This window comes from Euleptes europaea, chromosome 2 (genome assembly GCF_029931775.1).
Source record: "Euleptes europaea isolate rEulEur1 chromosome 2, rEulEur1.hap1, whole genome shotgun sequence".
NCBI lineage: Eukaryota > Metazoa > Chordata > Lepidosauria > Squamata > Sphaerodactylidae > Euleptes > Euleptes europaea.
The window spans coordinates 43,261,144-43,286,907 of NC_079313.1; the positions used below are offsets into that span (position 1 = coordinate 43,261,144).

At 44.0% G+C, this 25,764-nt stretch overlaps 1 protein-coding gene across 1 annotated transcript in view; it reads right to left on the reverse strand.

Moving 5' to 3' along the window:
- The window catches only part of LOC130473210 (uncharacterized), a 123,959-nt gene that overhangs the window by 25,853 nt on the left and 72,342 nt on the right, over window positions 1-25,764 (reverse strand). Inside the window, exons 24-26 of the mRNA XM_056844736.1 lie at window positions 9,178-9,373; window positions 6,713-6,849; window positions 5,657-5,745 (exon numbers count right to left, since the gene is read on the reverse strand). Coding sequence (XP_056700714.1) covers window positions 5,657-5,745; window positions 6,713-6,849; window positions 9,178-9,373 — 422 coding nt within the window. The remainder of the gene's footprint in view (window positions 1-5,656; window positions 5,746-6,712; window positions 6,850-9,177; window positions 9,374-25,764) is intronic.

The window sequence follows — 25,764 nt, forward strand, 5'->3', positions numbered from 1 at the left end:
AACCGGGGCGCGGCAAGGGGGGGCACCCGGCCCAACAGAGGTTCCCAGTCCTACAGAGGCGACCGGACGGACCGCTTCAACAAACCAAAAAGGCAGTGACTCCGGGCCCGCCCCAGTGGGGGGAAGGCTGAGCCACTTCAGCCACCAGTGGGCTCAGGCCTACCCCGACTGCTGGGTGGAGCAGATAATCCGCAAGGGTTATCTGATCGAATTCCAACTTCTCCCTTCTGACTGATTCATCCAATCACCGAAGTCGTCCAACCATGACAAACAGATGAGGACCAGGGCGGCCATCAACCACCTGCTACACATCCAGGCTATCGAAGCCGTCCCAACACCAGAGAGATCCTCCTGAGTCTATTCCATCTTCTTCACCATTCCCAAAAGGAACGGAGACTGGCAGGCCATTCTGGACTTAAAACACATAAACAGGTTCATCCGAGCCAAACACTTCTGGATGGAAATGCTTCGCTCCATCGTGGAAGCACTCCAGCCAGACGATTTCATGTCCTCCATAGACCTGACAGAAGCGTACCTACACATCCCCATCTGCAACGACCATCGTCGCTTCCTGCGCTTCAGCTACATGGATCGCCACTTCCAATTCAAAGCGCTGCCCTTCGGCCTTTCCTCCGCCCCCAGGGTGTTCACCAAGATCCTGGTCACCCTGGTAGCCCTGCTCCGGAAGGAGGGAATACACATCTACCCATATCTAGACGACCTGCTCATCGCCGCTCCATCCAAGCATCGAGCCATCCAACACACTCAGAGAGTCGTGCAGCACCTGGGTGCGATTATAGATACCACGTGCAGCACCCTCTTTCTACCGAAAGACAAGGCCACCAAAATATCTACCTTGGCCCGGGGGGCGTTCAACTGGAGAACAACCGGCCTCTCCTCGCTGGCACGGCTACAGGGTCACATGATCGCATGCATAGACTCCATCACATGGGCTCGCTTCCACGCTCGCCCCCTCCAATGGTTCCTCAAACCGTACAAGCAGCTCATCCTAAAGAAGAGGAACATTCGCCTGACCCTTCCTCATGAGGTAAAACGCAGTCTCAGCTGGTGGCTGAACCCCACCAACCTGCAGCCGGGTCGTCAGTATTGGCACCAGAGGACTATACAGCTCTTCACTGCTGCCAGCCTAGAGGGCTGGGGTGCCACAGTGAACCACCAGCTGGCACAGGGCACCTGGATGGAGGAGGAACGATCTCTTCACATCAATCAGCTTGAGCTCTGCGCCATCTACCGGGCACTCAAATCCTTCCAACAGATGATTTCCGCACACCACGTCCTCATCCGGACGGACAACGTGGCTGCAAAGGCCCACCTGAACAAACAAGGTGGGTCCAGATCATCAACTCTCCACAGGGAAGCCAGCCGGATTCTGCGGTGGGTAGAGAGACACCTACGATCCATCAAGGCAGAACACATCCGGGGCGAGCTGAACACACAGGCAGACTGGTTGAGCAGAATGAAGGTGGACGAGGGGGAGTGGGCACTGCACCCACGAGTATTCCGCATGCTCTCCACTCGCTTCGGCCTGCCGATAGTGGACCTCTTTGTGTCTCTGTCAATCAGCCAACTACCTCGATTCTTCTCATGCTACTCACATCCTCAAGCAGAACAGACGGATGCCCTGTTGGCCCCTTGGCCACAGGGTCTACTCTACGCCTTTCCTCCGCTCCCAGTCATCCCGAGGGCTCTGCGGAAGCTGCGGCAGGAGAGCGCAACAGTCTTGTTTGTGGCTCCAGACTGGCCACGCAGGCCCTGGTACCCCTCTCTCCAGGAGCTGTCCATTCAGCTGCCGTGGAGGATACCAGTATCCAAGGACTTGCTACACTGGGGCCGATCCTACACCCGGATCCAGCTTGGTTTTGCTTGACCGTATGGGTATTGAGAGGCAAAGGCTCCTCGATCTAGGCTACACTCCGGACATGGTCAACACCATGCTAGCGGCCAGACGTCCTTCCACCCAATGCATTTACAACTCCACATGGAAGGCGTTCGTGCGCTGGTGCAGACGCAAGGGCTACGACCCGCTGAATCCATTCACGGCATCTTTGCTGGTCTTCCTGCAGGAGGGGGCGCGACAGGGCCTCTGACCCTCTGCCTTGCGTAAACAACTAGAAGCCATCACCACCGTAGTTCCCCAACTGGGAGACTATGCCACCTCCAGGCACCCGCACGTTCTCACCTACCTGAGAGGTCTTTCACTGATCTCGCCTCCAGTCGTCCACAGATTTCCAACCTGGCGATTACACGTGGTACTCACGGCACTCACTTGCGCTCCCTTCGAGCCCATGGCCGAGGCACCCTTGAAGGCCCTCCTCATGAAAACTCTCTCACGGTGGTAACGTCAGCCCGCCGGGTATCTGAACTTGCGGCCCTATCCTCCCGGCCAGGTCTCTGCGTGTTCCACAAGGACAAGGTGGTCCTAAGGCCGGATCCCACCTTTATTCCAAAGGTCAACACGGCTTTCCACAGACAGCTGGAGATTCACCTTCCCTCCTTCGCGCCACACCTGCAGCACCCACGGGAGAAAGAGTGGCACACCCTCGACCTACGGCGAGCCCTACGTATATACATCACTCGCACTGCACCGTTCCGGCAGACCGACGCTCTATTCATCTCGGTGGCCGCCCCCAACAAGGGAAGACCACTCTCCAAGCCCGCCCTCAGCAGGGCATTACGTAAGTGCATTGAAGAAGAGTACAGGCTCAGCGACAGACCTCTTCCACCTGGCATCACTGCACACTCAATCCGCAGCACGGCCACCTCGGCGGCGTTCAACAACAGGGCATCAGTCGAGGAGATCTGCAAGGCAGCCACCTGGTCATCTGTGTCGACCTTCGTACGTCACTACCGTCTGGACCAGTTCTCCTCGGTGGACGCTGCCTTTGGACACCGGGTGCTCCAGCACATCCTTCCTGAAGATGACTCCCACCCTTCGACGGACTAGCTCTTGGACATCCCGTCTGCAAGATGCCCTTCACCTCAGGGAGAACGGGACCTTGGTTACTTACCAAGAAGGTTCCTTCTCCTCTGAGGTACGAAGGGCATCTTGGCCCCACCCTGGGGCTGAGACTGGAGCACCTTATTCCTTGTCCCCGATTGCTCCTATTTGGGGGAGAGAGCTGGCCTCCTCCCACACACACTCTACTTTGGTTCTACCTGTTAGACAAGTTGCACATGAAATATGTAAATAAAAAAAGGGGGGTTGTTTGTTTGTTAGCAGATCCAGTTCAGTGTACCCTGGTTACCCCAGTTTTTATCCGCATTAAAGTTACAGCATCCAAACGCCTGAAGTTTTGGCCCTGTGTTGTCCTTTTCGATTCCCTTACAGATTCCTGTCCATAGACCCTCCTGGCGTACGACATAGCTCTGGAAGTCTCAAGTGGAGACGAAGGGGCGTTTCCGGCCAGGGGACAGGAAGTGAGGTCGATTTTTGTGTACTTCCTGCCTATCTATGAACCAGGAACGGAAACACCCGTCTATCTGCAAGATGCCCTTCGTACCTCAGAGGAGAAGGAACCTTCTCGGTAAGTAACCAAGGTCCCGTTCCTTTATCCATTGTTACCAGTGCAAGTCTCGAGGTCACCAGCAGCACCCCAAAGTTGTCTGAGGCTCCTTTGGAAACTCTTTTTGCAACAGTGGTGATCCAAAAGGAACCCACCTTAGGTGTCAGACATGGTGTGTAGCACCATCATGCAGTGGTTGTTTCTAACAGCTTTTACATAAGATGTGTGGATCAACCGCCTTTATTAAACTACAGCTGAAATAATTTCAATAGAGAAATCTGGAAGCAAATGCCCCTATCTTTACATTGCTTGAAAAATCTGAATGCATTACCACATGAAAGCATCAAAACTATCAACCCCCATGAATATGAGGGAGAGGTTTGGTGTGAGATTTCCAAACTGATACTGTCCCACAGTAATTCCTCCTGGGCCTAGGGTTCCAGGTTGGAAAATACCTTGAGATTTTGGAGGCAGAGCCTGAAGAGGATAGGATTTGGGGAGGGAAGGACTTCAATGCCATAGAGTCCAATTGCCAAAGCGGCCATTTCCTCCAGGGGAACTGATCTCTATCAGCTGGAGATCAGTTGTAATAGCGGGGGATATCCAGCCACCACCTGGAGGTTAAAGGGAAAAACAGCACCAGCTCCAATTAACAATAATCAAACTGAATTTTATAATGATTACTCAAAAATAATTCAGTATTGGTGTACTATTTTGTACATTTGTCATTGATATAATCAAAACAGTCACAACCAAGGTGTCACAGGTTACCCCACCAATGAAAAATAAAAGTATTATAAACATCAAAATGAAATAGAGTCCAAAATGTACAATTCGAGTTCAAATCAATTATTTCTGTCTAATTATAGACAGAAACCAGCTGAAACTATAATTAGTGTTTACTTTTGAGCCAACACTACCAGCATTAAGCTAGGAGAGCCCGTGGGGCCGCTGGTCATTGGTATGTATATATATGTGGTTCTTTATTAATAATAATTTTCTTAATTGGAATTTGGATACAATGTGGTTCTGTTGGATATATTTATTTATTACAGAGGTCGTTGTACCCTTATGAAAATTGATTAATCAACTGAAGAAGCTCTTTCCAGGCGAAACACACTCAAATCAGGAGGTGTTGTCTTGGATTTTTGGATTTGTTGGACTTTGGACCTTGATGAACTCTGTTATTATTGCAAGTTTCATACCAGATGGTTTCTGGATCTTCCCGGAACCAGTTCATTTTCTCTCAAGAGGACTCAGTATTGGACTTTGATTTGTACTCGAATTGTACATTTTGGACTCTATTTCATTTTGATGTTTATAATACTTTTATTTTTCATTGGTGGGGTAACCTGTGACACCTTGGTTGTGACTGTTTTGATTATATCAATGACAAATGTACAGAATAGTACACCAATACTGAATTATTTTTGAGTAATCATTATAAAATTCAGTTTGATTATTGTTAATTGGAGCTGGTGCTGTTTTTCCCTTTAACCAGTGTTTTCTCAGCACACGTTGTGATTTATTGAGATTTAACCACCTGGAGGTTGGCAACCCTACCTGGGCCCGAGTCAGGCCTTCTCAGAGAGGTAGGGTTGCCAGCTCTGGAGATTAGAGAGGTGGAGCCTGAGGAGAGAGGGATTTGGGGAAGGGAGGGACTTCATGCCATGGAGTCCACCTTCCAAAGCAGCCATTTTATCCAGGTGAACTGATCTCTGTCTCCTGAAGATCAGTTGTAATAGTGAGAGATCTCCAGCCACCACCTGGAGGTTGGCAACCCTACAGAGAGGCCTAGACCACTTCCATCTTTTGAGGCCTCTAGTTTAACTAAACATAAAATGGGAAGAGTATTTCACATTTTGGTCTAATAGAGATGTGCATAAAACAAGTAGTGAAAGTTATCAAATACCAAAAAAATTAGAAGTGTCTAATTCGAGGTCCTCTTTGAGTTTGAGGCCCAGGCCAAATCACCCCCCCCCAAAAAAATGGCCCTAAAAACTAAAATGTCTGGATAGAGTGGAAATATAAAAAGGAAAATTAAATCAATGGATGTCTGAGGAAGCCACAGAAATGTTAGGATTAAAAAATAAAGTAAAAATTCAAATAATGATTTTCAAATATCTGCTTACATAAATTGAATCTTTTTAGCATCAGGTGAAACCCAATGTGCTGTTACGTTCTGTTTCACATCCAAGTTTGTTTGAATTAATGCTGAATTCTGAAAAATTAAAGACAGACATGAAAATATTATTTGGGTATTTATTTAGATATTCATACTCTTGTTTATTTAAATACACTCCCTTCACAGCAATGCTGGAGACCAAATATCTACTGATGCAAATGGTTATCCAGGAAATACACAGTAAAAGGTTTTGAATTCATTTTCCATTCAAAGAAAAAGCCATTTAAGAGCCCTCTAAAGCCCTCCTGCATACTTTTGATTCAATACTCAAAAGCTGTTTTCTTCATCACTATTATTTTATTAAAAATTATTCCTGCTATATTTTCTGTAGAAGCTTGGAGTATTGATTTTTATCTTTTTTGTGCCCAAGGCGATATTTAGGCTCATATCAAGCCACCATCAGGGCCATATCAAGAATTCCTTCCCCCCTCCCCTGTTAGTTCAGAGATGCAATCTAAGAATATGCTTCAAAATCCCTGGAGATGTAGATTATTTTGAGCAAACTCTTGGTCCATTTCGGCAATGCCAGAAATAGTATTAAAGCAGCATTTTTTACAACTTTTTTTGACACATTATGTACAACAGCGGGGTATGGGGAACCCACACTGTGCAGCAGTCAGACATGAGTTGCAGGTTCTCCTCAATTCCCCTATGCACAGGGCCTGGTTCAGATTCAGATCAGGACAGCAGAATGGAGAAGGGGATTCAGCATTACACCCCACATCATTTCCCAACCTAAAACAGCTTGGGAGAGTGCTATTGGGCAGAAAAGAAAACACTGATTTCCCCACTGAGCCAAATAGTGTCCCCCAGACAGCACAGGAGACAAGGATGAAGTCCCAAACTGGGCACCGTGCAGATGGAAATTGAAGAGAAACTGCAACGCATGTGTGACTGAAATGTTGATCTTGCTTTAACAGAAAAATGGATTCTTTGTCATGCATGTTCCAAGATATATAACTCCACCATATTATCTATCCAAACTGAAGGAATAAACACATACCGAAAGGTTGAAACAGTCAAGACCTTGTGTATTTTGATCTGTGATCTGAAATGAACCAACTGGGATGTTTTCCTCAATGTCTCGAGCCTGCAGCATAAACCATTTAAATCCAACATCAGGCGTTCCTTCTATGTTCACTGGAGAAACAGATATTGAGAATGATAAGTACTACACATTATATTCTGCATTTTAATGGTACTAAAGATAATATTTGTTATTGGGCAGATTTAGGAATGCCCCCTTCACATACTGTATGCTTGGCCACTGTTCTCTATGATAGTCTTTCATGAATGACAAAAGGGATGATAATAACTGACACTTCTTAATTGCTGGAGGTATTACCAGTCAACATGTGCTTTAATGGCTCTGAATGGCTCTGGCTGAGCAGCAGGTATGGGTGGGGCTGTATGAAGAGGATGCAGCATTTAAACTAGAACAAGTGAGAAATACAGAGCAGGAGGCATTGCTGTGAGCACCTAGAGCAGAGGTGGGGAACGTCAGGTCTGGGGGCGTTTAAGGCCCACGAAATCATTTGGTCTGGTCCTTTGTGGGTCCTGGCAGATCTCTAGCTCAGAAGGATCTAAGACTGGTCATCCGCCCCCTCCCGTGGACAGGAATAGCCTCTATTCAAGGCGGATGTGAGTTTGTTTTGCCGAGAAAAGGAACCTTCCCCCCCCCCTGCAGAAGAGTCGTTATCTATGGAGCTGCTAGGACCGCCCAAGAGACTGTGTTAACCCTTTCCCACCTGGGCCATAGAGAAACGTATTCCCTCTGTACTACAAGAGGGCTGGGGGCAGAAGTGGCGACAATGGGGGTGGGGTTAAAGGGGGCAGGGCCAGAATGCTCGGGGGGGGGGGAGTTCTTAGCAGTGTGTCCTCATTTCATCCCTGCAGGCAAAGATAGCAGGAGCCGGCTGTAGAATCCGGCCCCGACCATGCAGAGCAGGAGCAACTCTAGCATGCAGCTGGACAGCTACGCCCGACTGGTGCAACAGACCATCCTGTGTCACCAGGTGGGCGAGTGCGCAACCGGTTGGATGCCTGCCTGCCTGCTTGCCCATGTGTGTGGGGGGGTCATCTGGGGCATCTGCCTGCTTGGGGCTTGGTCGGCTAATTTTTAAGTTGATAATTTTATTTGGCCTGCGAATGATGTTATAAATATCCAAATAGCCCTTGGCGGAAAAAAAGGTTCCCCACCCCTGACCTAGACAGTGCCAGATCTCTCTCTTTAGGTATCTGATGAGAGGTAGCTGATACTTGTAAATATATGTCTACCTTGTTTGACTTTTATTCCTGTCAGCTTCAGAAAGCTAGAAGATGCCTATCAGGAAGGCATCTTGTTTCTTATTTATTTATTGAATTCATTTATATCCTGCCTTTCTCCCCAGTGGGGATCTAAAGGGGCTTTCATCATTCTCCTCTCCTCTAGTTTGTCCTCACAACACTCCTGAGAGGTAGGTTAGGGTGACTGGCCCAAGGTCACCCAGCAACTTCCATGGCACAAGTGGGGATTCGAACCTGGGCCTCCCAGATGCTAATCTGACACTCTCGACTGCACCACACTGGCTCTCTTGTTTCTGTTCTGACTCGTTCACTGTAGGCAACATTATTAAAGATGTGATTACACAAACCTCCTGTTTGATGTTGTGTATGAGAAATACAAAGCCAGTGGTACACTGCAGAGAGGACTCAATTTACACATGGGACAGCCGGATAAAAGTCCCTGTTCACTGGATGGCCTTGGGCAAGTGATTATTTCTATGCCTAACTGCTCGTACAAGATTGTTGTGGTGATGATTAAATCAAATCAGAAATACAAAGCATCCTTTTACTTTTGAAAAATGCTGCAGAAAATGTTGACAAATAATTATAGTCCCTGAGGTGGCATAATAAGGTGGCAAGGGATTGATCTGCTCTGGGATCTCAGTGGGCTGCTGTATTATAGGCGATGGGGTGGGGAGTGGGTCATGGGCCCTAATTTACCTTCTGGCTTAGAGCCTTTGGTGTTAGAGAAAAGACTGAAGACCTTTGAGACAGGAAGCTGAGGGCTAAGGGAGACTAGAGAGACTTTGGTAAGTGAATTCCCTCAATTGAACTGAACTCTGAAGAGCTTGATGTAAGCATCTCAGGACAAAACCCTCTCTGAATCAGGAGGCATATCCAAAAGTGTTCAGTGTAGAGGCACCTCCCACAGAGCCTTCTGAAATATAAGTGCAGAGGTGCGGCGTTGCTACATGACTTGGAGCGGAGCTGGAATTCTTATAAAAGTAGTAGCAGATGATTGTCAATTGAGTGATCATCTAGTAACCTGGAGTCTTATATTTGTTTGCATTTCTACTAACAAGATGGTCAGATAAACTGTATGAACGCAACCTGCTCAACTTCTTTCCAAGGAGATCTGAATAAGAAAGACAATAAGCTAGGGGAAATATTTTGTAGGAAAAAGAGGATGTTTATATTATTTACCTTTTACTTCTCTTCCTGGGTCATATTCGTCTGATGATACAGAAATGTGGTAGGGTGATTCAGATTCCTGTGGTTCAACAGATTGGTCTGGCAACATCGATTCACAAGCTAGTGAAATATTCCCATATGGAAGGCAGAGGACTCGTGTAACGAAGATCCCACAGAGCAGAAATGTAAAGAAGAGAAAGCGCTTCATCTTGGAGTGAAACAAACAACAAAACAGGCCAATGGAATGTGAGTGACCAAACTGGGTATAATAGGCAATCCCACGCTTTGTGCACTTTTATACATATGCAGCCAACCATGCTTCAGGGTGATTTTACACAGCTTGCTTAGCTGAAGAGCTGAAAGTAGTAAGCCACAGCCATGCCCACAGGGATATCAGGAGCATCACAAACTCCCTCTGCCTGGGCCACTTGGGACACCTGTGCTGCAGGTTGGTCACTTGCATTAATACAACATTGTGCTGATACACCATGTAAAAGCAAAATCTATTCCTTAGGCAAGTCAAGTTAGACTATCTTGATTTAAGAAGGTAAAGCATTTTCTTAAAGGAGCCTTAAATTGGTTTCTCCTTAAATCTGTCTCTAATGCAAATACACAGTCTGCACTGACTAAAATTGCACTGATTGCATTGATTTCTGTTCCACAGTCTGTTCTGGTTAACATCATTCATCTCAATGTACGTTTAGTTTCATGTATGAAAACTAGTCCCCTTCAATCATTAGAATGTTGGCACGCCAACTTCATGTAACAGGACAGTGTGCTACCCCCAATCCTCCCAATATGAGTGGTCACCATTTTGTGTGAATGGGGCAATCCACATATTTTCCAATTTCAGTATGCACACCCACAAAAATCTGGGTTTCTGGTTGCATATACTGAAGCTGGAAGTCATGTGTTACCCTATTCACACTCAATGGCGACCATGCATACCAAAAGGTGATGGTGACATTGCACAAAAGACTAATATCATTTTAGGTTTTATCAGACTACTGTGTATTTCCTACCATTCTGCTCAGCGAACTAGGAAACCCTCCTCCAGTTTAAGGAGCCTAAAAGCCACAAAAGCTGGAGGAAGGCTCGAAGAAGGCCTGAACTGTCAAGAATGTTATTCTAACCAAGGTTTATCTGGTTTATGGATCATTGTCTTAGAAATTATTGCTTCTATGAAGTGTACTCTTGTAATTTGAAGTGAGCCAACATGAATTCATTTTTCAAAATAATAATTTATTGAGGCATTATGTATTAACATATTACAAAAGCATCATAAAATCCATACATTAAAAAAAATGGTAAAAGGCCAGGGAATGGGGGGAACCCCCAATTTTGAAGTGGTTACATAAAAATAGCATGAAAAACATAAATGGAAATTATATGAACAGAAAATAAATAAACTTCTACTCAAGCCACATGACCAGTACTCAGTAGAGGATAGAATGCACAGCTAAAAAATTAATCTGTACCATTAAGCGCTGCAAGGACAATCAAATATTTCAAATATCTTAAACATAAGAACAAAAACTGAACACATGGAAACTAAAGCCAATCTAGACTGGAAATCACTTTTGCCTCCCAAATACCGTGTTGCCCTTTTAACTCTGAGATCAGGTGAAGTTCCCAAATTCTAAGTATTGCTAAGCTTTTTCATGGGTAACTATTAGAAGTTCAAGGTCTAGAACACCCGTATAGAACCCTGCAGATAAACAGACCCTCTCTCACTTTCTACTCTGTCATATCTGAGGTGTCACAAAAGGACACTCTGTGTACCCACATTTCTTATTCTGGGCTTAACAGGCAGATATCAAACAGCACATTGCATAACCCCTCCCCAATCAAATGCATGTACCATCACAGTGTACTAGCAGCTCAGAATTCCGCCCCAACAAGAAAGGAAAAAAGACCATCCAACCAACTGAACTCTCACAACGCTCTTTTTCTTAAGAGGCTCCCATTTCAAATGCTTGTGAATATGAATTCTAAGAGGGCAAGTGAGTGCGGCGTTTCACCTCCAGTGAATCATGCTTATTTTTTGTTGGAGGTTTAGCTATCTACCAGGACTTCCACCTACCTAGAACCTGGAAATGACATGTTGCTTCAGATCCCATCCACTTCCTTTAAAAGAGCCCATAATTACAAACTCAGATTAAGTATAGTCTTTCCACATCCCTTTCAATTTCACAAGCACTGGGTGCTTGTGCTGGGTGGACATACCCTGTTGAAGCCACATCTTCAAGAATTTCAAGACATGGAAGTGGTAGACTATTTTGTAAAAAAAATCCCACAAAAACAAGGGAGTTCTAATGTGTTGGCATAAGAAAAAGCAAAATACAACATAACAGCAGTGGAAAAAAGAAGTATTTTGATATTATTAATCATGAATGGACCACAAGGGGTCTTTGTTGCCCCCTCTTCCCGCTGCAGCCCCTTCAGCCTCCCCCAAAGCCACCAAGGCTGTTCAGAAATGGCATATGATGCGGTGTGGGTAGAGCTGAAGAGTGGAAATCCTCCTTTGTGTGAACCCGTGCTCTATTTGTGCAAAACACTTTTGCAAGAGTGGGAGGAGGGAGGGAGGAGGGCAATTCCCACCAGTCCAGCATCCCACCTGGTCCTTTTGGAAGCAGCTCAAGGGGCTCCTGTGGGAAGAGGAAGGTGGCCAAGATCCCGCTGTAAACTCTGCTTCATTCACAGTTCATAGGATTCAAATCTATATTTCTTGTTAATATTCTATCTCTGCCTTGGGGGCCCTAAATCAGGTGGAAAGGCAGTATATAAATGTTTTAAGTAATAATAATTAATAATATTCCAACTCAAGGATTCTATTGCAGGTACAACTTTGCACATCCCCTACAGGCTCACCCACACAGATTTTTAGGAGAGGTGGGGACCATGGGTACTGAAACAGCACCTTGGAGGTACTCATTCAGTATATTGATTTATTGTGTTCCCATAACCTTCCTGAGGAAGATGTGTCTGTTCCACTGGTTGTCCACATGGCAAAAAGCTCATGCTTTTCAGTCGGGTCTACATAGGAGGCATTTTCTGCAATGTCAGTGCAGAGTCTACTAAAATATAGATGCTCTCCTGAAGTGTAGAAATTCCTATGTAGACCCTATGAAACTGCCAGGCAGTCCGTCCCATACTTATCGACTGGTGCACTCCAATGAAGTTAAAATAAATTATTTCCTTGGTATAGTAAAATGGGATCATTGTAAAAAAAATTGGGGGGGGGGCAGGAAGTACAAGTCAATATTGCTTCCTGTATTTGAACTTTTTTTGTGTAATTGCTGAAATGGGTGCTTATCTATCTTGTAAGACATTTTAGAAGAGTAGCTGTGTACATCTGTTGCCCCAAGATAAGAGTCCTGTGTCACCACAAAGACTATGAGAGCAATCCTAAGCAGATCTACTCAGAATGCTGCACAGGCTCATTCAGTGGGGCTTATTCCCAGGTAAGTGTTCTTAGGTTTGAAGATTTGCATCTGTTGTAGGATAAACTTTCAGAGGCAAGAGCCTATTTCATCAGCTGAATGAATCGGACAATTGAAGATTCTATACCTGTGGTATGTATATATAAACACCATCTTAGCAAGTTTGAATTCCAAATAAACAACATTCATGGGATGCTGAAGATTTCCTAAACAGATTCTCATGCTGCATTTGAGGTGCAACTGAAACCAAGCACCCAGTGAACAATACGTTACAGCGTCAGCAGATACATGAGGAGATTGTGATGGTTATGTTGAAAGAACTGATACAGGCCACAGGAGTGAAAGCTTCGCCGTTGTCACAATCAGAAGAAGGGAGTGAAAGATCAGATGCCTGTATAGACAAGCGATCACCGCTCTGAAGGAAAAAAATTGGAGGGAGAAACAGAAACTGTCTTGGCATGGTGAAGGGCATTCACATGGGATTCCTCCACATATGTCTTGCATCAGTATCAGCGAGGTAGGTGTGGTTGCACACTTTCCTGTGAGTATATTGACCTACTCCACCTCTAATTAAAATATAAGTACATCATGTGGGTGCTGCTCTATTAAGGAGTGCGATAAACAGTGATTTCATGTGACTTGCTCTCTGTGTTGTTGAGTTCGTCCTCTCTGACTCACCTGCTGTGTCCATCATTTATATCACACAGGTTTGGGAAATGTGGTCTTAAAATAATATTTGCAATGGCTGCTACAGTACATGAATTTTAAGGTATACAACTAAGATGCTTGAAGTGTAAACATACAAGTGTGAATGTGAAAAGCATACGTATCATACCGGTAGCCTCAGCAGGAAGCTGCAATAGCCCATTGGTGGCAAATGCAAGTTTCTCTCACCAATGTGAGAATTGGCCCATATATTACATGATAGAAAGAGCAGATCAGAGAGTCGTGGATGTGTGTTGAGAGATAGAGGAAACAGCAGTTTGGCAAGTTGGAATTACATAAGGCTTTGGGGGGGAGCATCAAGTTGCAGCCTACTTTTGGCACCCCTGTAGGGTTTTCAAGGCAAGAGACCAACAGAGATGTTTTGCCATTGCCTGCCTCAATCTGCATACCAATTCCTTGGTGGTCTCCCATCCAAATACTAATCAGGCCAACCCTGTTTAGCTTCCGAGATCTGATGAGATCCGGCTAGCCTGAGCTATCCAGGTCAGGGCAAGGCATGGTAGGGATTTTGCTACATACAAATTACATAGAGAGACCATATAAAGAAAAAAAATCCTTTTGCAAAACTAAAGACTACACAAATTCATATGCCTAGCAGCTCTTTCCAAACTGCGTCATGAATCTGACTGTTGGCTATAGATATCAAGAGCTTATACCACCATGAAACATTCTTTTAAGGTGCCATTGGAGTCTTGCTCGTTTTTGCTACAACCAGCCCTCACCTACTCTGTACCAATGTCAGATTATCAATTTGGAATCCTAATACGAATTCAGAGCCTTTAAATTGTTCAAAATCTGATTTATTCTCTTTTTCTCACAGCAGCACCCTCAGCCACATCACCTAGGGTGAAATATCTGGAGCAGCCTGGCTGCCACATTCCTTTGCAGCTTCATTTTCCCAGCCAGGTTATCTGCCTTTCACACCCAATTTAAATTTAAAGCATGCAGCATTCCCTTTTCCTCTTCATCTTCCTTAATCTGGGTTTTGTTTCTGTTTTGTTGTTGTTGTTTTGCAAAAGCTCCCACTTTTTCCCTCATCACATTCTTCCTCCAGCAGAAATGCAAGTGAAAGGTGTACGTTAAATTGTCCACAGATGCATAATAAAGAGAGCCGACACCAGAGCAGGGATAATCAAGGGGCCAACTTGATTTTTATTGTTCAAGAGGGATCTGCAGTGCATACAAGCCAAAAAGCCCCAGAGTTAACTGCAGTGTGGGCAATTGTTGGGATGCAAAAGAGTCAGGCCTCCTCTTTTTGTGCCTCCCAGTTCTTAGGACGAGACCACCCTGGCCCGGAACTCTGAGCCGTCACGTGGGGTACGGCTCACGCTCCTCCTTGCCAAGCCTTCTTTAGTGTTTGAGGGAGGTGTGCAACATCCAGTCCCCCAAGCAGCGAGGTCTATAGGGCAAGGATAGCGGCCCGCCTCAAGGAGTTCCTGTCCCAGGTCACTGCAAGGCACCGAGGCCCCAGGCTTCTGGTCATCTTCCAAACTGATGCCTCAGGGTGCTCACCGGAGTTGTACCATGAACCATGACGTTGTACCATGAACTTTCCCCGCACTGCTCCTGCATGCCCCCTATCACTTTCAGAGTAGGATAGGCGAACCATTACCCCCCCCCCAACCAGCTTGTTGCCAGTTGTGCCAGAGGGGTAAAAAATTCCTACCCGGCCCCCAGATGGGCATCTAGCTTCCGCCTGCTCTGAAACAGAGAGAGGGAGGGTGGGTGTCTCCTCCGTTTGCTTCCAAAGATGGAGGAGCTGCCTGACCCAGACCCTATAAGCTTCCTTTCCCTTAGACCAGCTTCTCTTCCTGTGTCAGGCCGAAGGATGGAGACTGGCTCTCTGCTCCCTCCACCAGCAGCCAAAGCCCACCCTTCCCGTCACTTCTTTGAAGGGGGATGGGGCAGTCTCTGGGAAGGAAAGAAACTTCCTCCTGTCCACTGCTGTAGGAGCTATTGCACAAAAAGGAGGAGGGGGGACATATTCATTCATTCATCTGTTCCATAAAGACTGAAGGCAGGTTGCAAAAAAAATTAAACCAATGATAAATACCATTTACAAACTTACAATGTTTAAAGTACAACAGAATCCCCTTCAGAGTGGGAGAGCCAGCATGGTGTAGAGGTTAAGAGTGGCAGACTCTTAACTCTAATCTGGAGAATCCTCTACATGAAGCCTTCTGGGTGACCTTGGGCCAGTCACAGTTCTCTCAGAACTCTCTCAGCCTCACCTACCTCCCAAGGTGCCTGTTGTGGGGAGGGGGGAGTGATTGTAAGCTCTTTTGAGACTTCTTTTGGTATAGAAAAGTGGGGTATAAAAACCAGCTCTTCTTCATAAAACTAAAACATCATCCTAAGAAGTTCCATTCTACACATTCTGCAGAAGGATAAAAAGTAGAGGAGCTGTCCTGACTTCACCAGTTAGGTTGTTCCACCAGCTAGGACCACCACAGAGACTACTCCAGTATGTGCAACATGCCATCTTCTAAAAACCTTGCTCAGGTGAAGAAAGCTGTCACAGTGGAGCAACATATTTGAGCCCAGAACTATTCTCTGTACATTACACCACTCCTATATGGGCAACAACAGCAGTAAAGTGGAGAAAACCATCCATCCAATATTCTCCCTTCCAGGGTCCAACCAGATAAAACTCTGGGAGCTCCTGTAATACCATTTTTCAGCTTTATATGTACACCCTATATCATGCCTCATATTCACTGCTTATTCAGATTTCAGTAATCCTAGGCAAGTGCATTGCTTATCAGATGTCTCTTCATACTGATTGTATGAACCTACACTGTGTTTACTAGATGTGTCTTCAGACTGATTGTATTGATTTATACTTTGTAATCTGCTCTGGGTCTCAATAAGAAAGGTGGAGCATCAATATAGTAAAGAAAGAAAGAAATTGGATCTTCCCATCGTTTTTATAACAAAAAGTACAGCCACACTGGATCCCACCATCCCCCTCTCCTTCTAAAGCTAATAAGAGCACAGGGACTACATTGGCAAAACCATGCAGGGGTGGAAAAGTTAAAACCTCTCACATGGATCTGAACTGAACTGGAGCCCAAAGCAGCTGCTACTTCTATTTAATAAACCCTGGGAAAACCTGATCACAAACCTCCCAGAGTCTTGTCTAGTTAGACTCTCCCTTTTGCTTGAGAGTGCTGGTCACACTAATATTTCTGAGGTAGAACACTGACAAAAATTATGTTGCTGCACTAAAGGAACCTCAGTTCCTTCCTGTATATTTGCATAGGGTCATATTTGGTGCATCTTTGTTCTCACGTATTTGCATGAGAATATTAATTTGTTCAATCATACTTAAACACAAGAATAGCAAATGAGATGGTAAAACTATTCCTCCTTCATACCACTTGACTGAATGCTGCTCCATCATATTTAAAAAAAGAACTCACTGTGCATACAAAGTTAGATTTTAGAGGAGTTAGATTCCTAAAAGTTAGATTCCTAGCTTATCCTTTCCCCTAATATCCTAGTTCTGTGCGTGTATGGAATTTGTTTCTCCTTATGGTAGCATTCAGCATTCCCTCCACATACAGTTGAAAGTGGTAAAGTCCTCTAATGGATTTACAATGCCATCCTAAGCAGAGTTACACCCTCCTAAAGGTGTAACTCTGCTTAGGATTTCACTGTTACCATCTCATCTACTACTCACATTGGCTAGGCCTTAACATGGCTGGGGCAGGGAGTTATGCCGTCATTTTCTTCTAGGGCTGTAAAGATAACAATTTTGTAGAAAGTCACAAAGCATAAGCCGACATGTTACTAAATGGTGTTTTCAGGTAAACATCTTTTTGATTTTGCAGTCTAGGCCTGAAAATAACAAGGTTTATAAATGCAAGAAGCATACTACAATTTGATCACATCTCAGAAGACTTGCCCTCAACCATGGCCTTATCAGAACATAGACCTCAAACAGCCATCCACTTGTGAATTAGCATGGCTTCATGATAGGGTTGCCAGGTCCCTCTTTGCCACTGGTGGGAGATTTTTGGGGTGGAGCTTGAGGAGGGTGGGGTTTGGGGAGGGGAGGGACTTCAATGCCATTGAGTCCAATTGCCAAAGCAGCCATTTTCTCCAGGTGAACTGAGCTCTATCGGCTGGAGATCAGTAAATAGCAGGATATCTCCAGCTAGTACCTGGAGGTTGGCATCCCTACTTCATGATGATATATAAGCTTAGATAGCTTGGTACATGTTTTCTACCATTTCAGTCATAAGTACCATATAATACCAGCTAAAAGAGAAAAATTTCATCCCTATGCGGAAAACATCAATAAAATCACATTCATGCAAAACAAAATTCACATGCTTTGCATTCAGTCATGGCACTCCTATTAAGTCCAAGATTCTTTTGATCTGCAATATTGTCTTAAATAACTAAGGACTCAAAAAACAGCAGCCCATTCACTGCCCGGCACAAAACAACCGTCCCCTTTTGCAATTAAATCCTTATAGAATATCCATTAAGTGAACCAGTAGCATAGAAAAGGAAAGCCAGCAGATGGAATTACATTGCCTCTCCCTCTCATCCCACAAATTCCAGCCAACACACCTTTGTTCCTTGAGTCTTGCAACCAGGAGCAAACCTGTGGCCAGTGTGCAGCAAGTACAGCCCTGGAGTGCAAGAGGATGAGCAAAAAATGACAGAGGAACAAAGCAGGGGTGGGAGGATCTTCCAATCACAAACAGGGTGGGGGAGGGAAATTAGCCAATCAGTGACACTGGCATCTCAGAAATTAGGACATCAGAAGTGGAATCCTCCACCAAAATTTAGCAATAGCCACTCACACTGTTCATGAGTCAGGTATTCCCTGACCTTCAGATTACCTGAATTGAAATGGAAATGGAGGGTGGAAGATGGATTTGTTTTAAGGCAACAGTTCCAGTCGGGTCCTGTACACACAAAGCCCCTGAGATTATTCCAGCGAAGTAAAATGGGCAATTAGAATTACAAGGTGGCTGGGATACATGCCTATTTTCTAGCTTTTTACTAAATGGTTTGTAAGTCCTGTAGAACCACTTTAGGACTGTGGTTGGGAAGGAGGTAATGTTTCTTGACTTTTTTTAGAAATGCTGAAGGCAGTAAACAATACATGTATCTTTAAGCACAATTTTAAATTTTAAATTGATCAGCGTTATTAGACATGATTCTCTAATAATGTGGTCATGGGGAGGAATTTTTTAAAAGTAATGTTTTACAAAAAGGTTAAACACTAAAAAAAGCATTCTATTGTAAGAGTTGCAACAAGCATAAAACGGTGTAAACGTACCTATTGTATGTTGTGTAACTATTTAACAGAAAACACCATAAGAATTCTAAAGTATGTAAAAATAAATAGGAGTAACTGAAAATACAGGGGGGAATACAACCACCTCAGGGGGGAGAAACATAGCTGTAATTTTCAAGATTCAAAAGGACTTGCTCTCTGCAGTTTCAAAACATATTTCTTTATCAATATATACAAGGGGGCTCAAAGTGGCTCTCAACCAGCATGGACCTCAAATGTGTAGAAAACTAATTTTTTGTTCACCTTAAATAGGTGGAAATCAAAATGAGTGTTTTTCCAACCACTTATATGGCAAACAGTTGGTGTCCAAGCTGGAAAGAATCTGAAAGATTTTGCCAGCAAAGAAAAGTTGGAAAGCTGGAAAGAGTCTGAGAGATTTGTCATAAAAACGTTGGAAAGAATCAGAGATTTTGTCAGCATATAAATGCACACAATCATCTCAGATTTGCCACAAGACTTCCAGCAATGTCAACAATTGGTCACTGAGTTTTTTGCATCTTTTATGGGGATATATGCACAAAGCCTGTGCCACTGTGCATGTAATCTGTTGCTTATGTATTCTTTATATGCATATTCTTTAACATTTCTGCAGTTTATATATTAAAACATCTTTTTGTGAACTTATTGTTTGTAATTATGTCTCTTAAAGCATTGTTGGTTTTCAGATTTTGTAATCTACCTTGAGTGTCTGTAAGAAATGTGGGGCTAAAACAAAGTAAATCAATCGATCAAATAATGCTGGTAATGATTTATGCTAGGAAATGTTATAGGAAGGTGTTGATAGTCTGGTTGTGCATTCCTGTTTGTGTGACATGGGTGAAGCAGTTGGGTGAGGCTTTGGGCAGTGATGTTTTGTGGCTATGTCAGCACCTGCAACCGGAATGCTTCAATCACATCACATCACTCTTTCCCTTCATCTGGCTCAGAGGAACTTATTATTAACTGTTACTAAACATTTTATTGCAGGAGCAACTAAGGCCCAAATCCTTTTGCTCCAGCTCTTGTACAAATTGAAAGCAATTAGACAGTTCCTGCCCTGCAGAGCTTCCACAGTAATGTTTTATTTCTGTCATAGCATGGACCTTTCCTTGCATTATGATTCTGTTAATTTGCATGACAGTCCTCTAAAGATTATTCTTTACTGGAAGTTAAGATACATCAACCCCCATTTGTTTAAACCACTGGTTCCCAACCAGGGGTCCGTGGACCCCCAGGGGTCCGCGAGAACTAAATTATGGTCCGCAAAACAAAGTTATAAACCCATAATAAATTAATATTTTCAATTAAAAGTTCTCTATTATAAAAATATATATTCAAATATTATTCTAAGTTTAATGTTTAACTAACAGTTATGATTAAAGTTTATTTTCAAATTCTCTGAATTTTTATTTTGAACCTTGGGGTCCCTGCACCGAACAAAAAAGTCCTAGTGGTCCCTGGTCAAAAAAAGGTTGGGAACCACTGGTTTAAACAGAAAAATCCTCTTCTCCATTTGCCCAGCCTTTAAGGAATGGCACACAGCAACATACAATGCCCAGCTAGGCATTTCAACTGAAACTTTCCTTGGTGTGCAGCCCATGCAGTGTGGGTGGAAGAGCACCTGAGGGGATTTTAGCCCTTGCTCCATCCCATGCCTTCTCAGGTTGCCACCAGATGTAGTTTACTCACCCATCTCTCCCTTGATCCAATGTGGACATGAACTGGTCACTTTGAGGGCAAGTGGGAATTTGCCTCCTATGAGACATTTCCATAATCAGATGGACTAGAAATGGACAATGTCTCAGCCACTCTGCATTGCCTTCCATGCAGGACCCTAGTTGGTCTTGTACAGGAAATAAGTTTAGCCATCCTTTCTGAAAGGCTGTGATGGAGACAGATAAGTCCATCCCCTTCTACATGTTCCGCCAATCCCCCTTTAACCTATCGGTGTAGTACACAGGGACATAAATAGCCCATCATGGCCCTTGGAAACTTTGAAGGGACAGGGGAGGGGAAATGGATGGAAAGAAAAGAGGACTTTGTCACTTGGGCAGATAGGGTTGAGAATTCCTTTAGGCAGGTGAAGGAGTTGGCTGTATCTAATAGCCCCTTCAGGTGGGGGCTATTAGTGTGGTGACCGGGAGTGGAACCAACTGGTTTAAAGCTCACAAATGTAGTATAGGGGGAAACTATAAGGCAGTTTTAGTATAGGGGGAAACTATAAGGCAGTTTGAGGTCTGTAGGTTTAGAAGCTCAAGAGCAATTTTAAAAAGGTTAGGACACCTGAGGAAAATTTGGCAGATTTGTCATTCAGAAAGTATTCTGCCCTTTCCTGGCTAACTCTCCACATTGAAGCATTTGAGGAAACTGTATTTTCATATATTAGTGTCTCATTAGTTACAGTTATGTATTGTTGTTCATGTATATTCACAACATACCTGCCCAGAAAAATACAATTATTTCCTGCTGTGTTAAATCTCTGTTCTCCTCCTTGGTATTAAGAACCGACAAAGTTATATGCCCAACATCTACTCCCCTTTCTTTATTTACATTTTTTTTTGTTATCAAAGAAAATTTATCATAATGATGATACATTGTGTATGCTCCTATTGACCAGCATGGTCCGTTGCTTTCCCCTTTCCCCTCGCATTGCCCAACAATCGAGGAATTTTTTTAGGCGGAGGGTGGGCGGCATAGTTTGTGTTGGCTCCCAATCGTATGTCCGTGATTCCATGGTTTGTCTACTCCCCTCAGCAAAGCGTTCATTTAAGCCCTGAGTTATGAGATAATGGCCATGATTCTCTGCCTCTTTTTGCGAGGTGGCCACTCTACTCCGCCCAACAAAGACATAGAACGATTATTGTGTCCCTCTTGCTAACGGAGAGGAGCAGCCAATGAATGTTGCCAGCGCTTCGTTACTCCCTCTCCCATTCGAAAAACTTGACCTCTAGTGACCTGGTGGTAGGGATTGGGGAAGCATCAGATCTTTCTTTCAGGTATTCTCTCCATTGATTTTTGATGATGCATCGATTTTATTGAAAAAATCCACTTTTTAAAAGAACAATTAGACAGCATTGCTCTGACGTTCTGAGATTGGCTTGGCTTGGGTGCGATTTGTGTGCCTAGAGAACAAAATGCCCACTTTGCCTTTAGTAAATATTCGTGACTCTGATCCCTTCACTGAAGGTGGAAGGGAGAAGGGCACAGTTCCCAGTTAAGTCTAAAACATGCATGTGTATCTTACATCAAAAAGGGGAATGAGGGGAGTGAGAGCGACATCAGGACTACAACAATGGTATCCCCACCCCATCCCCTAATGGATATTGCAGAGTTTTGCAGATCAAGCAGAAGGGAGATCCATTCAGCTTCAGAATATATCCATCGAAATCGCACCCATGAATAGTGTTTTGTAAAATCAGGATAAAAAAATCTGCTTCCAGTGAGCGGCAAACTCAACGCTAATTTTGCCTGCATAAATGGCCCAGCAGAGATACTTGTTCCTTCTGCTCTCATGTGCTGCAAAATGCAGTACCTATGATTGTATACCCCATACTTCTCAACCAAACATTTGGCTGCAACTCTTATAATGTGACATATATTACACCGGGCAAAACAAAGCACTGAGTTGTTTGCCTGCATCCTACCACTCCACTACGCAAAGTTTGAAGTCTTCCTTCAACCTAAGGAGCCTTCTTCCAAATTAAGTGGCTCTTCCTCCAATAAAGGAGCCAATTCGGCTGGAGGAAGGCTCCTCAGGCTTGAGGAAGTTCCTCCAGCCTCAGGTAGGATACCACCCATCATTAATAGGCAATTTACAATATTGATAGCCACTGCAGACTGCTGCTGACACAGACCACAAACACAGGTGCTTTACACATGGGGATGGTTTCACATTGCTGCTTCAGCTGCTTATACAGCACAGGAGCAATGGAGTTCCACATGGCAAATTTCCCTGCATTGTCCCTGGCCCCATTCCCCGCAGAGGCCATTCCCCACCACCACCAGGGCAACTGGCAATTGGCATATTGTGATAGTGTTATAGAATTATAACAAACTCTTAGAGAACCTGATAGATTGTTGTAATGTTATAACAGTGCAATAATATGTTAATTGCTGATTTAAAAGAAAAAGCCCTCTGGTAGTGGGGAAAGTTCCTGCCACAGGGTACAGGGGCTGGAAAAATGACACAAATGTGGGCAGGACTGGTGTGGATGGGACCTAGAGGATCTGGACTTTCCCATCTGCATAGATGCCCAAAACATCTTGACCAGAACATTCCAACAAAGCTGATTTGGGAAAGACTGCCGGAAAGAAGGGGAAATCCAGGAGTTGCATACAAGTACCCTGATGTTGTGGGGAAATGGGGGGAAACAGTTCATAGCATCCAAGCTGGGGCAAACCTCCCATGTGTAAGAAAACATACAAAATTCAACCATGGAATCATGCTTGAGAAAGCATAAACAATGTGGTGGTGCTAAGACAGTAATGTACAGAACCATACAACTGAATCTGGAATGGATCACCAGAGATCATTTAATCCTGACTTTTACAAAGATGGATGAATCATACGGATATCCTGAGTTACACCCCTTTAAGTCTATTGAAACCAATATGCTTAGAAGGGTGTAACACTGTTTAGGATTGCATTAAATTCCATTTCCGAAATGGCTAAACTTAAAGTATCACTGAGGTGATCACTGAAATGTGTTCATCCAACCCTTTTTGGAAAGAGGAGTTTACAAGTTCCCTTTATATTTCCCCCCGTATTTCCAAAGAACAATCATCCTAAATAATTGATCTGTAATATTCACTAGTGAGAAGATCACTAAACAATATAAGTATATAATAGAATGGGCTGACTTTCATTTGATTACCTTCTCAGAGCTGGTTTGCCATTGCCTTCCTCTGCCTAGTCTTCCTTGGAGGTCTCCCTTCCAAGTATCGTCCCTACTTTAAACCCCAGTAGGAAAAACAGAATACAAGGAATAGTTATATGTATAAAGTGCCATCAAGTCTCAGCTGACTTATAGCAACCCCTGGTGGGGTTTTCAAGACAAGTGATTAAGCAGAGTTGGTTTGCCATTGCCTTCCTCTGCCGAGTCTTCCTTGGAGGTCTCCCTTCCAAGTATCGACCCAACTTAGCTTTCAAGCTCTGATGAGATCAGGTAATACTATACCATTTCACAACCCACAAGGAATAGTTACCACAACAAAATTTGATTCCCTCTTGTGGATATAGATACATCATTGGGGGATTGGATAAACAACCTGCAGCAGTACTCTACTACCTCAGGTAGAAATGAGATGGAGGCTATTTTCATTAAACCAAGGGCAACGTCTCACAGGTGGGACAGAACACTTTGCTAAAACACCCTTAGACATACCTTTTGAATATAACCAATGTCAACCTACCTTTATCTGCCCCTCTGTCTTACGTTTTCCATCCTCCACCCTGCAGCTTCTACCTTGGAAAACTACCACTTTTCTCCACATTGGAGACCAAATCAGTTTACATCATTCTCCTCTTCTTCTTTTTATGTACACAACAACCCTGTGAGGTAGGTTAGGCTGAAAATATTTGACTGGTCCAAAATTACCCAATGATCTTCCATAGCAGATAGGGATTCAAACCTGGATCTCCCAGACCCCACTCTGAAGCTCTAACTGCTACACCACATTGGCTTTCATAGGGCTGCTACTGTTGAAAGTAGTAGCAAGCAGCCAGGAGCCATGCAAGTCAGGTGGTATCAAGTCTCCCAGAGGTTGCTTCCAGGCCTAGGGTTGCCATCCTCCAGGTGGGACCTAGAAATCCCCTGGAATTACAACTGAACTCCAGACCATAGATATCTGCCCCCCAGGAGGAAATAGCTGCTCTGGAGGGTGGACTCTATGGCATTATACTCTGCTGAGGCCTCTCCCCTCCCCACACCCTGCCTTCCTCAGACTCCACCACAAAATTTACAGGAATTTCCCAACCTGGAGCTGGCAACTTTAGCCAGGCCTGGCCCCAATGAGTCCTCCCTAAAAGGCTAAAATAGGCCTGGAAAGGGTCCTCCGCCCCCCTCCTACTTTTACTCACAGAAACTAAAGCAACAACCACTGAGTGAATCCATTGCTTAAAGCTACAGGTGCTCCTTTTATCATTTTGGGGTTTTTTAAACTCCCAAATGTATTTTTAAATATATTTTACATTTTTCTACAAACCTGGGTCCTTTTTCAGGTTTGTAGAAAGACCTGTTCACTACTGCAGTTACTGGATTTAAGTATCCAAAGATTTGTCTGACTTCGGTATTAGAATATAAAGTACTTTGACTGACTTTATCTGTAGGCAGGTATTTGCAGGTTTATTTATTTGTTCACTGCTTTGCCAAAACGATTTGCTCAAAGTTTCTTGCAAATAATTAAATAACAGAATAGAAAACAGAATAAAGGTACTTCTAAGATTAACTAAGCAAGCAAACTTCAGAACAAAACAGCTATCCAGAACGAAACAAAACCTAAAACAAAACACAGCCCCAAATGAGCATGGAGACATTAGTGAGGAGTCAACAAAAGACAAAAGAAAATGAAAAGGTCTTTGCCTAGTATTTACAAACTAACAGGCTTTAAATAAATCTTTACAGGGAGCGAATTCCTAGTGCAAAGTATTGTGCAACATATTGTGAATTTGGTTGTATGCACAGAAAGGCTGCATTAATTAATTCATTAAATCTTTATCCCTCGGGGGAGTGTTCAGACTGCGTGGAATACTCACGTCACATACTGCATTTTCTCTGAGCTGACGTCATTTCCCCATAGAGTTGTTGTTCCAATTTGACTGCTTTACATTGGTTCCCCCCCCCCAGCTTTACACACAGTATCATTTGCCAATGGTTCCTCCGGCAATTTCTTCTGAACTTTCCCCTCATGGTTTTTCAGGTCACCTTTATGCCCATGTTCCTGGAAGGAACACACTTGAAGCTTTAAAAACACTTCCTGTCCTGCCCCCTAACCACCTCTTTCCCCCCTGAGTTACTGCAAGCATCTGAAAGTGTCAACCATTTTTTGTTAGCAAACTCTGCAATCTCACTGATATACTGCTATAGCAGATTACCATAAACTGGGGGTGTGTGTCTTATGATAGACTGGTATGCT